Source organism: Simochromis diagramma, unplaced genomic scaffold (assembly GCF_900408965.1).
Source record: "Simochromis diagramma unplaced genomic scaffold, fSimDia1.1 OVJJ01000602.1, whole genome shotgun sequence".
Taxonomy (NCBI): Eukaryota; Metazoa; Chordata; class Actinopteri; order Cichliformes; family Cichlidae; genus Simochromis; species Simochromis diagramma.
In genome coordinates this window covers 10290628-10303483 of record NW_024387040.1, presented here as the reverse complement: position 1 = coordinate 10303483, position 12856 = coordinate 10290628, and the positions used below count along the sequence as shown (strand labels likewise).

Here is a 12856-nt window from a genome sequence, read left to right as displayed (position 1 = left end):
CACTAACAGTCAAATGCTGTTTTAATCCCTGTCTACATGTACAAGGGTATTTTGTAGCACAGAGCTTTTTCTATGTGTTTTGGCCTTCCACGCACAAAGGCCATCTCAGTTCACTGATGAAGGTTTTTGTCTTGTGTGTGCCTTTATCTCCTTTTTTGACATCAGACTGTGCACGATGATATAGTTTGTATGCTTCTGATTAAAGAACATTTCTATATGATTAGGGTTTTATCACCACCTGTTGCTCTTAACAGTGTTTGGCATCATTTCTTGCATTTTCATGTTGATGGGGGTAGTTTTCAGGACCGTGGATGTCTTACAAAATACCAAAAATCCCCATTTTACAAAATAAATCAATAGTAATATCATACAGCAATTCTTTTTCAGGCGTTGCTGTGCTTTTTGGCATAAAATAAAAAAGAACAGGCTCACTGGCTCTGAATCATTAAAATATTAGAGGTGCAAAGTTGCACATTCAAAGTGCCCTCTGACTAGAGACTTTACAATGATTCAATACCAAACTGGCAATAATCTCGTGAATGTTAAGAAGGTGACTCATCCATGCTTGGTCTTGGGTCCTGCTTAGGTCTTTGGTCCACTGACTGCTGTTTGGTCTCTGGATCATAGCCATAAAGCAACTTTCAGCGACCAGCCTGGACATGATTGGAATATGTTGCTATCTCATCACTTAAGAAAGCTGATGTTAGTGATTTCTCATGCCTACATAGGAGCTTGACTGAGATAATAATTGGGTCACAACATGTTTTAGTATGATGTTCTTTAGTTTATCCAATTCATCTTTGAAAAGAAAAATGTTTAATAACTTTTAATAAAAACTCAGCCTGTGGCAACACGCCATTATGATGCCAGGATTTTGATCCATTTTTAATATTACTGAGAATTTTGACTTTGCTGCTGTTCTCGTGTTTTTGATTCTGGTGGTGTTCTCACTGTGTCTGGATCAGTACTCCGGCTTCCTCCCACAGTCCAAAGACGTACGTGGGGTTAGGTTGACTGGAGATTCTAAACTGGCCGTAGGCGTGAATTTGAGTTTGAATGGTTGTCTGTCCCTGTGTGTTAGCCCTGCGACAGACTGGTGACCTGTCCAGGGTGTACCCTGCCTCTCGCCCTATGACAGCTGGGATAGGCTCCAGCGCCCCCCGCGACCCTGAAAAGGATAAGCGGAAGCGAATGGATGGATGGATGGTTGTCTGTCTCTCTATGTTGACCCTGCGATAGACTGGTGACCTGTCCAGGGTGTACCCAGCCTCTCATCCAATACCAGCTTGGATGGATGGATGGATGGATGGATGGATGGTGTTTGTGGGCTTCATCATTGGTTATTTTCTGTTTTACTTTGAAGGGTTGTTTTCTTTTGTATTACTCCCTGCCTCTTTCTTCCTCCCTCCTAACTACCATTACCTGTGTCCACCAGTGTTCTGCCCTCACCTGTTTCTTGCTCCCTATTTAGTGTTCTGTGTGTATTTATAGTCCTGTGTTTCATTTTTATGTTATGTTCCCTCATTTGTACTCCATATGTTATCCTGATGGTCTTCATGTTTCTCATGGCTATTTTGGATTGGTTGGCTGTGTGGACTTTTAATCACTGCAGTAGAGCTCTGTCCATCCAAAGTGGCCTTATCGAAACGACTGATACTAAACAAAAAGTGATATACTAACTAACTATACTAACTAGAGTGAGAAAAAATAAACTAATAAAAAAAAAAAAACTTAGCTGTTCACTACATATGATCTATGCAGATGTAGCTTGGAGAGATGTACCAGTTCAGTATGTTTCTAAATTCTGATTTAGTGCATGCAAGTGAAAAAAGCACTCAAAAGCACACAGGGGAGGTCAGAAAAGTAGAAAGTGCTAAAAGTTGTCAGAAAATTGTCTTCATGCTGGGCATCAATACTCATAGTAGGAGTAATGAAATGGGTCTTCAGAGTCCTTAATAATTTAAAAGCGGTGCTTCTTTTCTTTTTCTTTTTTTTAAATATGAATGGCATTAACAATTGTCTGTGTACCATTAATTAGTATTTAAACATTGAGCTTCCACTCATGTCAGACAGCCTCACAGCCCCTCATAAATTACATTGCAACGAAGAGACATAGATTGTGTGTGGGTGACAAAATGAGTAAATAATCAGTCCTGGCTTCACCAGAATCACAGCGCATAGAAAAATACTCTAATGAGAAAGTGATGCTTGCTGGAAAGAAAAGGGCAACACTGAAAACTCACCTTGTTTGCAATCGATTGTGTGGGGGAGATCATTTAAGCAATTCAATTACAGCAAAAGCCTTTGTAGCACTAAATTGATCTCCTTTTTGTCTATTTGTGATTTAGTATACATCTTCAGTACATGTGCTATGAAAAGTGGGGCTCCTGTCATTTCACGGTTGTGTTTGTTAAACTGCCTCGGCTGGAAATCATCTCTTACAAGACCCCTGGTACCTGACACAGACTGACTATTTGTATGCCCGACCATCCACCTGCTCATCCTTTGGGTTGTGATTGGATGTTGGCCCGTTTCCAGTCTGTGATGCATTGTGGCTGCCTTCTAGGCATTAAAACCTAAAGAGCTTTGCTGGAAAGCACTGAGAATATTCTATTTCAATGTGCCACTTTGTAATTCACTTTGGAGAAGCCTTGCTGATTTGAATAGAATTTAGAACGACTCGAGTTGCTTAAAATCTTCCACAGAAATGTTTGGCATTCTTTCCCAAAGCGCTGAAAAGTATCATGGATATTGGTAGCATTGTTTGAGTGAAGGACTAGTCCAAATATTTCACAAAATCTGGTTTATATACTACTACATAGTGCTTTTGTTATAGGGTACACACAGTCACCAAAAAGCCCACAGAAAGCTGTCCATTCATCTCCTGCAGTGTTTCCATGTGACACTTTCCTGCCTTCCATCTCTTCCATTTGCTCCCTTATTAGAGGGTGTGAAGTGGTGTTTGAATTTGGATCCAGGGCCTCTTTCTGTGTTGCCTGCAGTAGCTTGATGCCGAGAAGGAAAAGAAATATGGGCCCACGGAACGATATTTCACTGGCACCAGCCTGACATTGATGGATAGAGGATCATTAGACATTTGCCAGTTTGCTTGGGCGTAGAGTTATTTTCAGCAATAATGTATGGGAGAGGGAACAGGGGCTGGAGGAGGGCTTCTGGCAAGATCTCAGAGGACCAAGGATTTCAGTTTGGTGGAGTTTTGTACAAGTCTTGAAGCAAAACGTAGGAGGTGGAAAACACAGAGGGACGAAATACAGCATATTACATGACAGTTTTAGCTTTGTAACTAATAGAATTTGCAAAGCACTACCATTGAATTGATAGGGCGGCGGTTTCCAAGCTATTTTATCAGACATGCTCCGACAAGCCCTGAATGAATCAATACCCAGTCAGTGAGGAAACACATCACCCACCAAATGTGTGCATTTTTTATTTATTGACTGAGTTTATAGGCAGCATGGTGGTTAGCGCCGTCTCATCACAGCAAGTAGCTCCCGCTAAGGGTAATCTGGCTTCCCCTCAGAGTCTAAAGACATGCAGGAGAAGTTAATTGGTGGCTCTAAATTGGTCATGGGTGTAAATGTGAGTGATGGGCTATCAACCTGTCCAGATTGTACCCCAATTTTCAGCCCATGGCAACTGCAATAGGCTCCAGTCCCCATTGACTTTGACTTGAATAAGCAAACAAAACGGATAGTAAATATTCTGCACTACATTTGTTGGTCTGAAAGTTGGGTATGTGATGAAGTTTGCACTTGTGCTCTATTTGAACAGTTACCCGTTATGTGCAACATAATCATACATCATTTTTGGACACCTTGATTGTTTGTCAGTTTCCATCCATTGTTGCTTTACCCAGCAGCTGTTTACCCGTTCAGTTAATGTTAGCTAAATATCAGATTTAGCTAACTACTTTTAGCTAGCATTTATTAATTACTTTGATCACCCATTTTGAACCTTTATTAATTTCTTTTAAGAGCTTTTTCAGTCAGTTACTTTAGTTAACTATTTAGCTGCATTGCTTTTAGCTTATCACTGCAACAGTTTGATATTTACTAAACTTATTTTCAGTTACTTTTAGCGAACAATTTCAATTATCTATTTAAGCTAACTGCTATATTTCCATGCTTGAACGCCCATCTGAATAATTTTCCCTCTCAGGACCTTTTTCAGCCATTTTTGTTCAGTTGCTATAAAGAGGTGTTTTGCTTTGTTTTGTTTTGGTTTTGTTTCATTTACTTTTAGCATGTGTTTAAATTACCTCAAACAATTTATATCAGCATAGATTCTCATGATCTCGTGTCTCATGTCTAGTCATGATTGTTTTAAGCACTTCAGTCGAATGCAATCCGATTCAAGCGCTTACAGTAAGATGATAATTTGTATCTCTTACTTGTTTGCCAACACACTCAATTGCATCATGCCTCTCTGCAAGCTTCCCACTTGTTCTATGTTATGAACTCTTAAAGTACAAGCACTCTTAGGTGGAAATTACTTTTTTCATCTGTTCTTGTATCTTTTCAGCTGATTGGAATGGAAAGAATGTCACTTATTACTGACTGATTTCTGCTTTTCTTCGCAGTCATGGTTCTACTAATTGTGACTATGCGTCGGAGAAGAAAAGAACCTCTGATTCTGGAAGAGGAAAGAGATATCAGAGAAAACATCGTTCGTTACGACGATGAGGGAGGGGGCGAGGAGGACACAGAGGCCTTCGACATGGTGACCCTGCGTAACCTCAATGTCATCAGAGACCCCAATGTACGACGAGACGTCACACCAGATACCCCTACTTTCTTTCATTACCCCTCAGCTTCTCGCCCATCCTATAAATCCCTACCAGACAATGTGGTGTTTCGAGAGTTTATTTGGGAGCGACTGAAGGATGCCGACGTGGACCCATCAGCTCCCCCGTACGACTCTCTGCAGACGTATGCTTTTGAAGGTAGCGGCTCTGTAGCTGAGTCGCTAAGCTCACTGGAGTCACTAAGTACAGACTCAGATCAGAACTATGACTATCTCAGCAACTGGGGACCACGCTTCAAAAAGCTGGCCGACCTGTACGGCAACAGCGATAGCACCACTGTCTTGTCATAGCCACTAAATGTGTTTCTTAACATTTGTGGGACTCCAAAAAATAATAGTAATTTATTGTCAGAGAAAATGATTTTGTCTGCCTTAGTGCATTGGAGGAAAAGATTCAAAGACAACACAAGAGACTGAAAGAAAAACACTTTGACTTCAAAGGTTTTTTTGGTTTGTTTACCTCCCTGTATGGATTTTGAAAAGCGTGCCATGGTGAGTTTTGACACGGACTTCAAAAGTGGCTTGACTGAGGAGGAAACCTTGTGTGGAAAAGACATTAAAGGTTTCAGATTTTGGGCTTGGGTCCAACCATTGACTGCAGAATGCATACATGTTGGAGCATTTTTACGGGGAGGCACCTGTCCTTTCATTCCTGTGATGGGCACCGGTCCAGCACTCTTGCTTTGAAGCATTCCTTTGCTATCTTTGTGCTAAAAAAACATAAAAAATTTCTCATGAAAGGCTGTGTCTCTAGCGGCTAATCAGTAGTCACTTGACTGTTCATATGAAATTTGACAGCAATTTATATGGGATTTTTTTTCTTCTCCTTCTTCTATCTTTGGGACGGGGAGCAGGGTGATGAGGGGCTGTTTTTCACAAACACTGAAATCCGGAGCCACATTATTCACGGACTCAGAAATATCCTTCAACACTATATGAAGTGCAACTGCACACATATAATAAAGTATAAACAAGTATTTGATGTGCTAAGGAAATGATGTGAAGACAAAAGTTGTGCAAATCATAAAAAGAATGACATGCTCGTCATTTTGATGTCTCCACTGGGTGAAACAGGAAAACATCATTTCTCTTCTTCTCCCAACAATACATTTTGCAGAAGTTGCAATGTAGTGTTTGTCTCAGTCTGTTTTTTCTTCAGCCTTTCTATTGCCAAGTCAAATGTATAATTTCTGAGGTATAATCTGTCAGGATTTAGTTGTTTTGCTTTTGTACAAGGCAGGTTGGGTCTGGGAATGTTTGCTACACCAGAAACTGTCACTGATGGATCTGTCCTCGCTGTGCTTGATTGCAAGTTCACAACACCTTGACTAAAAAAAATAAATAAATGTTTCTGAAGTGACGGTCCTAACCTGGGTGAAGTTGCAGTTTGTAAGTAAATGACTTTTGCTTCTGTAGTTTGCAGATTCCAGCATATATTGTATTTCAGAAATGAAGTAAATAATGTCAGTGGTTTGAATATTGATGGTGAAAGGACACACTGTATGATAATCATTTTGTGCCAATTTTCTTTTCCAGCTTAAACAAATTATGTTACAACTAGGTGTCCACATGTACACTGATATGTATTCTTATTTATTTTGAAGAGGCAGAACTGTGCAAATGATGTTTTTATCTTTTGCTGAAAATAAAATTGACATTCAGTTCCTTAAAAGATCGACGCACTTTCTTTCAATCCTTCTGAACATGTGTACAAATACATGAACTCTGGGTTAAAAAAGGAAAATTAAAATCCAAAAGACCATCTAATTAATGACTAAAAAAATCTTGACTTTATTCTCTGCGCATTTAGGGATCTCAAGTAACTGGGGAGAAGAAGGAGGAAGAAAGAGAAAAGAGAACTTTATTTTTTTCATACATTTTTTGATGTGCCTTTAAGTAGTTGAAAGGCCTTGTAGTGACAAAGCATTCACACTCCACGGAGGCTTGTGTGGTGATTGCAAGGTTCATGTTTGGCCATTTGAGCGCTATTTTTGTAAATTAGCCAAGCTTGAACAGTAAAGTAAAGAGATGATTATAGGTGGAATAGGATAAATGGCAAATAAACAATGTGCACTACTTTCTGTTTTCATAGGATCCCCAAAATTCTTTCAAATGCATAATTTTGGCATTACATATAGCAAAAATCATGGTCTACAGTTGTCAAGCATTGTGGCCTATTTTTTTGAGGACAGCAAGATGTGAGGATGTTGTTTACGAAGCAATTCGCAGTAATTTGTGAAATGTGAGACAAGGTTATTCATTAGTTTTTATCCTACACTTTGTTTTGTGGAGGGCAAGCAAATACCGCTCCATGAGGTTTATTTATCAAAAGATTTTGAAAAGATCAGAGTTTGGTTTAAATTATGGCTGGTGCATGTTTTATAGTTAGTGAAACTACAATATTAAAAGGATATTTTACCAGTGTAACACCACCAAGTCATTTTTTAGACATCAATGGTAATAGGTACTTACCATACAAATTCAGTCTTTATAAGTGACCATTTCCACAACGTTCATCACACTGACTATGAAAACTCACTCTCCAGATATACATATATATGGACAGAGAGAGAAAGAGAGTCGGTTTGCAGTTACATGAAGTCACAGAAGCAAATGAGACAGCCTAAGTTCACAGAAGCCTGACCGGTATTCCAGATTTTGTGTTTTTTGAGTAAATATTTTCATTTTTTGACTTGATGTTTACCCCACCGTGTGAATTTTATTAGTGGAAAGTATCCGCCTTTCACTTTCAATACCACAGGTGTCTGAACACTAAAACTATAAGGCAAACAGATATACATATTATATATTTCTTTATATTTAATTCCAGTTTTGTCATTTCCTTAAAATATATTTTTGCCAGCTGTGTTTATAGCCTGCACCTTAGAGGTGTTAGTCAAAATGTAGACAACTAGCATCTCTTTCCATTTAATGCACTCAGAGGTTCATGAATACAATTGACAGTATAATTTACAATGATGCAAGAGATTGCAATGAAATTGTTATGCATCTTTGGTTGGTAAATATGCCATCTCCTTACAGGTATTGACATACTTTCTTAAGCTTTGAACCTGGCAAAAACAGAACATGATTTTTCAAGTGTTAGTCAGGAGTAACCAAGGTCACCATATGTGCTCATTGTCATGCAGTTCACGCAAACCTACAGGCGAAGATGTGGATAGTATTCTTCTTCACATATTTATGGGTTATAATGCACGATAGCTTCTTGCATACCATATTCAAAAGCCCCCAAAAATTACTTTTGAGAGCTACACATAGCCCACCAAAAGGATGCAGCTAAAACCTGTGGATGAAAAACTCAAGTAGTGGAAGAGAACTGAGGGAAAAACATACAATCAATTAAATGTAAAAACCAAAAAGACAACTATAAAACTACCCTGAAGCGTGGAAGAAAGGGTAGGGTTAAAAAGTAGAGTGAAATGAAACATAGGTCAAATATTAATATATAATTAATAAGCGCAAAATTTATGAAACAGAAAATTATCCCAACACAAACTGAAGTAATAATATAGCCTGACGCAGTTGTCGGAACACATAAAGTGTATGAGATTTCCTTTATCGAAGCAGAAAGACAGCGGCTCAAGCAAAGACACCAGATGTAATCTCCAGCACTGATAGCGGCAGCAACAAGATGTGGGTTTTGATTGACCGACTGTCAATCAAAATCACCAGAAATTGTTTTAAATGGCCGCTGCCTTGGGTACTTATGAGCAATCAGGGACCCCGTGTTATCGGTGGCTCAATCTGGACCTCGACTGATTACTTGTGTTGGCCCCGCCGCCTTGGCTGGCAAGGCCCTGGGCAGCCACAGACACTTCACTCAATTCTTATCATAACCATGCATCATCAACAAATTGCCCTGACAAAGAGGTGCCCATTTTCAGAGACTCTCAGCGAGATGAGGAACATGCTTTCCTTCAGATTGTCGACTGGAACATCGCTAATAGTGTTTGACCTCTTGGCTGCCTGTTAAGGAAATCATTCCCCGCGGATGGCTTTTAGCTTCGCACAACACAGGTGACTAAGATCATCTGTTTTGCAATTACACGGTTCTATTTTTAGCGCTTCTAACAACAACACTTCATGTGATTCAAAGCAGAATTTATTTAATTGTGATGCTGTTTATAGTTTTACATTCTGTGTGTTTTTGTCGTGTAAAGTGAATATCTATAATCAATTCATAGGTTCAGGTGAGTATTAACCATAAAATGCGTTTTAAGTGTGCTTTTTGCCAGGTTTTAAGGCAACCAGCTTATATATAGGCTTACTTCTAAGCCAGTTAGAGACTTATAATTATGCATGTGAGATGTTGTTTATATCTGAGAGCACCCAGCATGAAACAAACTCCAAAGAAAGTGTGTCTCGGTTTTCTTGCTCTCATATAGAATAAAAATAGAAATAAATAATCTGCTGGCCATCTATCCCGGGGTGTCTGTTGGTGGCAGAGAAATGGGGCCCCTGCTCTGGCATCAGCTGGACAGCTCCACGCTGGTCCTTTGAAAAAGAGAAAAGGAGGGAACGGAAGATCAAAGGCCATTGCAACACCATGTTTTATTCTGTCTCGCGCCGCAGCGCTCACAGTTCTCCTGCCTTCAGCAAAAGAGATCTCAGACCTGAGGTTTGTGTACTCTATAGCTTCACCAAATTAGACTGGTCCCAGACCTGGGCAATATAAATAATTCTCTTGAGAGGTATGTGTGTAAGTGGGAGTGCAACAGCTTGCTCCTTGAGTGCCTGGGGAACTGGGAAGGAGTGGAAAAGTAGGTCATAGTGGCAAGATTAGGGTAATGAAGTGTAAAAGAAGAGAAATGTGGGATTATCACTGGGAAATGACTCAAAATTGATCTATCATTCATACATCGATGTCCACTGTGTGTACAAAACTGGACAGCGTGGAAGAGGAAATGTGATATGAAATCAGTAAGATTGGCAACTGCTTCATCTTTCACAGGCTGCCGTTCGTCTTGGCTTTCAAAGGTCAAAACAAGATAATTTAGAGAACAATGAAATTGCCACTGATAAAAATTGAGTTCCTGGAAACTTATCTGAACATTTCCTGGCATGACATTCGATAGATATATACAATATGGTTTAACAGGTGCTTTGTGCTCTTTTCAATATTCCTTTTCTTGGTTGGATGACTGCATTTACAGATTTTGTTACATCACCATATTTCTTCATTATGGACAACTGAAGGAGAGATTTTGCGAGAAAAATACGGCAAGATCAGCTTGTCAGGCCACTATGTGCAAAAATTTATTTTGGGTCATTTTTTACACAAATTTCCATTTAAACATTTGACTGTGGAGCTGATGTGAACTCGCTTAGAGCATAAGTACAATGATGAATTAAAGTAATTAGAAAATGATGCACTGCAGCCCTCTCCAGTGATGATTGGCAAAAACATGTCAGGGCAACATCAGCATTAATGAGCCATAATCGACATAGGCCTAATTAGCAGCACTTTGTACTTTTATGTAGGTTTATCATCATTAGCCAAGCCAGGCTTGATATGGCATTGAGTATGTGGGTGGCATAAGTGTTTGTTTATCGTGTAGACACGGAAAATAGTTACATGCTACAACAGCCTCGGTGGAGGGAAGTGTTTCTGTAGGCCTACATCTCCCATCAGGAGGGGCTTTTGGGCTAATTAGATCTCCAAAGACTTCGGAAACTGTGGAAGGAAACATGCATATTAAAAAAACAAGGAAAATTAACGGTAGTTGTTTTGGGTTTTTCATAGCTAGCTCAGCTCAATTAGACAAGCTAATCAAAAAGACTAATAAATCATCTATCACTGGGACTATTAGAATCAATCAGCGAAGGTTTAACACCACTTTCTTTGGAATTTTATTACTACGCATGTAAGTCGTACTTAGTCTGGACGGTGTTGTATATTGTTATTCTGCCATTTCTCCCACTGCTGATCATAGGGTGTTTGACATTATTAATAAAAATATTAATCAATCGTGTCTTCTGCCATCCGCCAATTTACATATCTTTACATGGAGCAACTGAGCATGGAGCCAACTCCCCGCTTAATAATTCAAGAGATGTTTTCCCTTTCTATTGTCGTTTCAAGGCGTGAGCATGCTGGGTTTATTTTTCTAATAAAACCAAATGGCACAATGAGAGGATGGAATTATCCTGGTTGTATTTAATTGAGTTTGACCAGGTCCCCGCTCGGTGTCGGTCTAATCTCCCCGCAGCACTGTAGTCTCTCTCCCAGGGAGACAGGGGAGGCCGATAAACTTTGAAGCTTGCGCTGAGAACCTGCTCGCTTCACCCTCTGCATTATTCATGATGCAGGGACTAGAGCATCTTCAAATGGCCTGTCATTTCCTTTTACCCTCCATCACAATGGCCATATGCTGCACACACTAGAGGAGGGGATAGGGGAAAGCAATCTGCAGCTAAGCCTAGCCAAACAGGAACACATACATACTAACAGATACATTCACAGGTAAACCCACACAAGGAGATATGTACAAGTGGGGAAGCTGGGACTAAAAAACGTCTGCTGTGGCATATTTCAATCTTGTGCCATTCAAAACTAACCTCCTCCCACTGCTTCATCCCCCCCAGACAGCTACTGCTGCTAAAGTAAACACGATGGTACCCCGTATTGCTGCCAAACTGGCATTTGCAGAAAAGTTATAAAAGGGCAAAAATGAGAACAATCAAAAGTTTTTGGCAATATGTTCAAAGATTTGCAAGTCTTGTGACATTTTTGGAAAGGTATGAACTTGCATAATTGTTCTCTTAGGAAACAGAAGATGCAAATCTCTCATGATGAGGTGCGGTTAGCTTTTTTTTTTCCACAGCTAAACAAAGTGTGGAGGCGTACTCAGTGTTTGAGTATAAGTTGTAAGGATCTTCTCTCAGATCGGTGACATTTTGTCAGCCGCTGCGGAGTCCCTGCAGCCAGTGTTCCGCACGTTATTTGTGTTTACAGAGTTTGTTTGCGTGACAAAACCACACAAGGCACGTCCCTCGGAGGTAATTGGGATTGCCGTCATTTGGCCTCCCTAATGTCTGCCATTCAGCATTAACATATCATTAGCTCTTTCTGGGACCGTTCACTCAGAAAATTAGAGGTCTCCATAGACCCCCGGCTCCATCAATATGGCGAAACCAGTTGACACCTTCTCTTTGTAGTTTTCCTGAGAGAAAAGCAAAATGGAGATAGGCGTGGGAGTAAGAATGGCAGATCAAGTGGTACGTCATTATATTACTTTATAAAACTTTGTATTTGTGACCGCAGCTCATGAAATGTAATTTGCTCTTCTCAAAGAATATAATTGAAATTTTTTTCATGACCTTCACCTTGAAGTAAAAAGATGGTGCAGACAGATTGTGGAACGTGATAAAATTACATATATGGTTCCCGAGGGCTGACATGGATTCTACTAAAATAACATCAGCCTTAAAGTGATTCATTAAATGCTATTGTAAAAAGCCTGTCCTTGTCGAATGGTTGAGATGAACAGCACTGCTATGATACCTAATGACAAAACATCTGGTTGATTGTTCCTACGCTGTGATGGAATTGCTGTAGCTTGGGCATTTAGTCTTCGTAAATACCTTGTTTTGACACCTATAATGGCACGAAGTCTAAGTTGTTTTTGTTGTTGATGCACACACTAAATAGGTAGATGCTGTAAAGTGAAGTTCTTCTCCGGGGTAATTACCTGTTAAAAATAAATACAAATACAAATGTGCAACATCACAGATCACAGTTTGTCATTGTTTTTTCTTTAACACATATATTTAGAATACATATCTATGGACTGCAGGAGAAAGGGCACGCAAACTCCACACGGAAAGGCCAAAAAGAAACAGCTTCTTCACTGAGCTTTTAGAAACCATGTTCCTTCTTACATTCAGGGGCGTAATTTCCAGGGGGGTTAGGGGGGTTATGACCCCCGCCCAATAACCAGACCTAACCAATATAATCCCCCCAATAACATTATGAATTATCTTGCATAAATAGGCTGTTTTCTTTACTCAT

At 39.7% G+C, this 12856-nt stretch overlaps 1 protein-coding gene across 1 annotated transcript in view; it reads left to right on the top strand.

Moving 5' to 3' along the window:
- LOC120741312 (cadherin-7-like) overlaps positions 1-8774 on the top strand; it is a 109817-nt gene extending 101043 nt beyond the window's left edge. Inside the window, 1 exon segment of the mRNA XM_040044109.1 lies at positions 4601-8774. Within this exon segment, the coding sequence (XP_039900043.1) occupies positions 4601-5115 (515 nt within the window). The 3' untranslated portion in view covers positions 5116-8774.
- The last annotated feature ends 4082 nt before the right edge of the window (positions 8775-12856 follow it).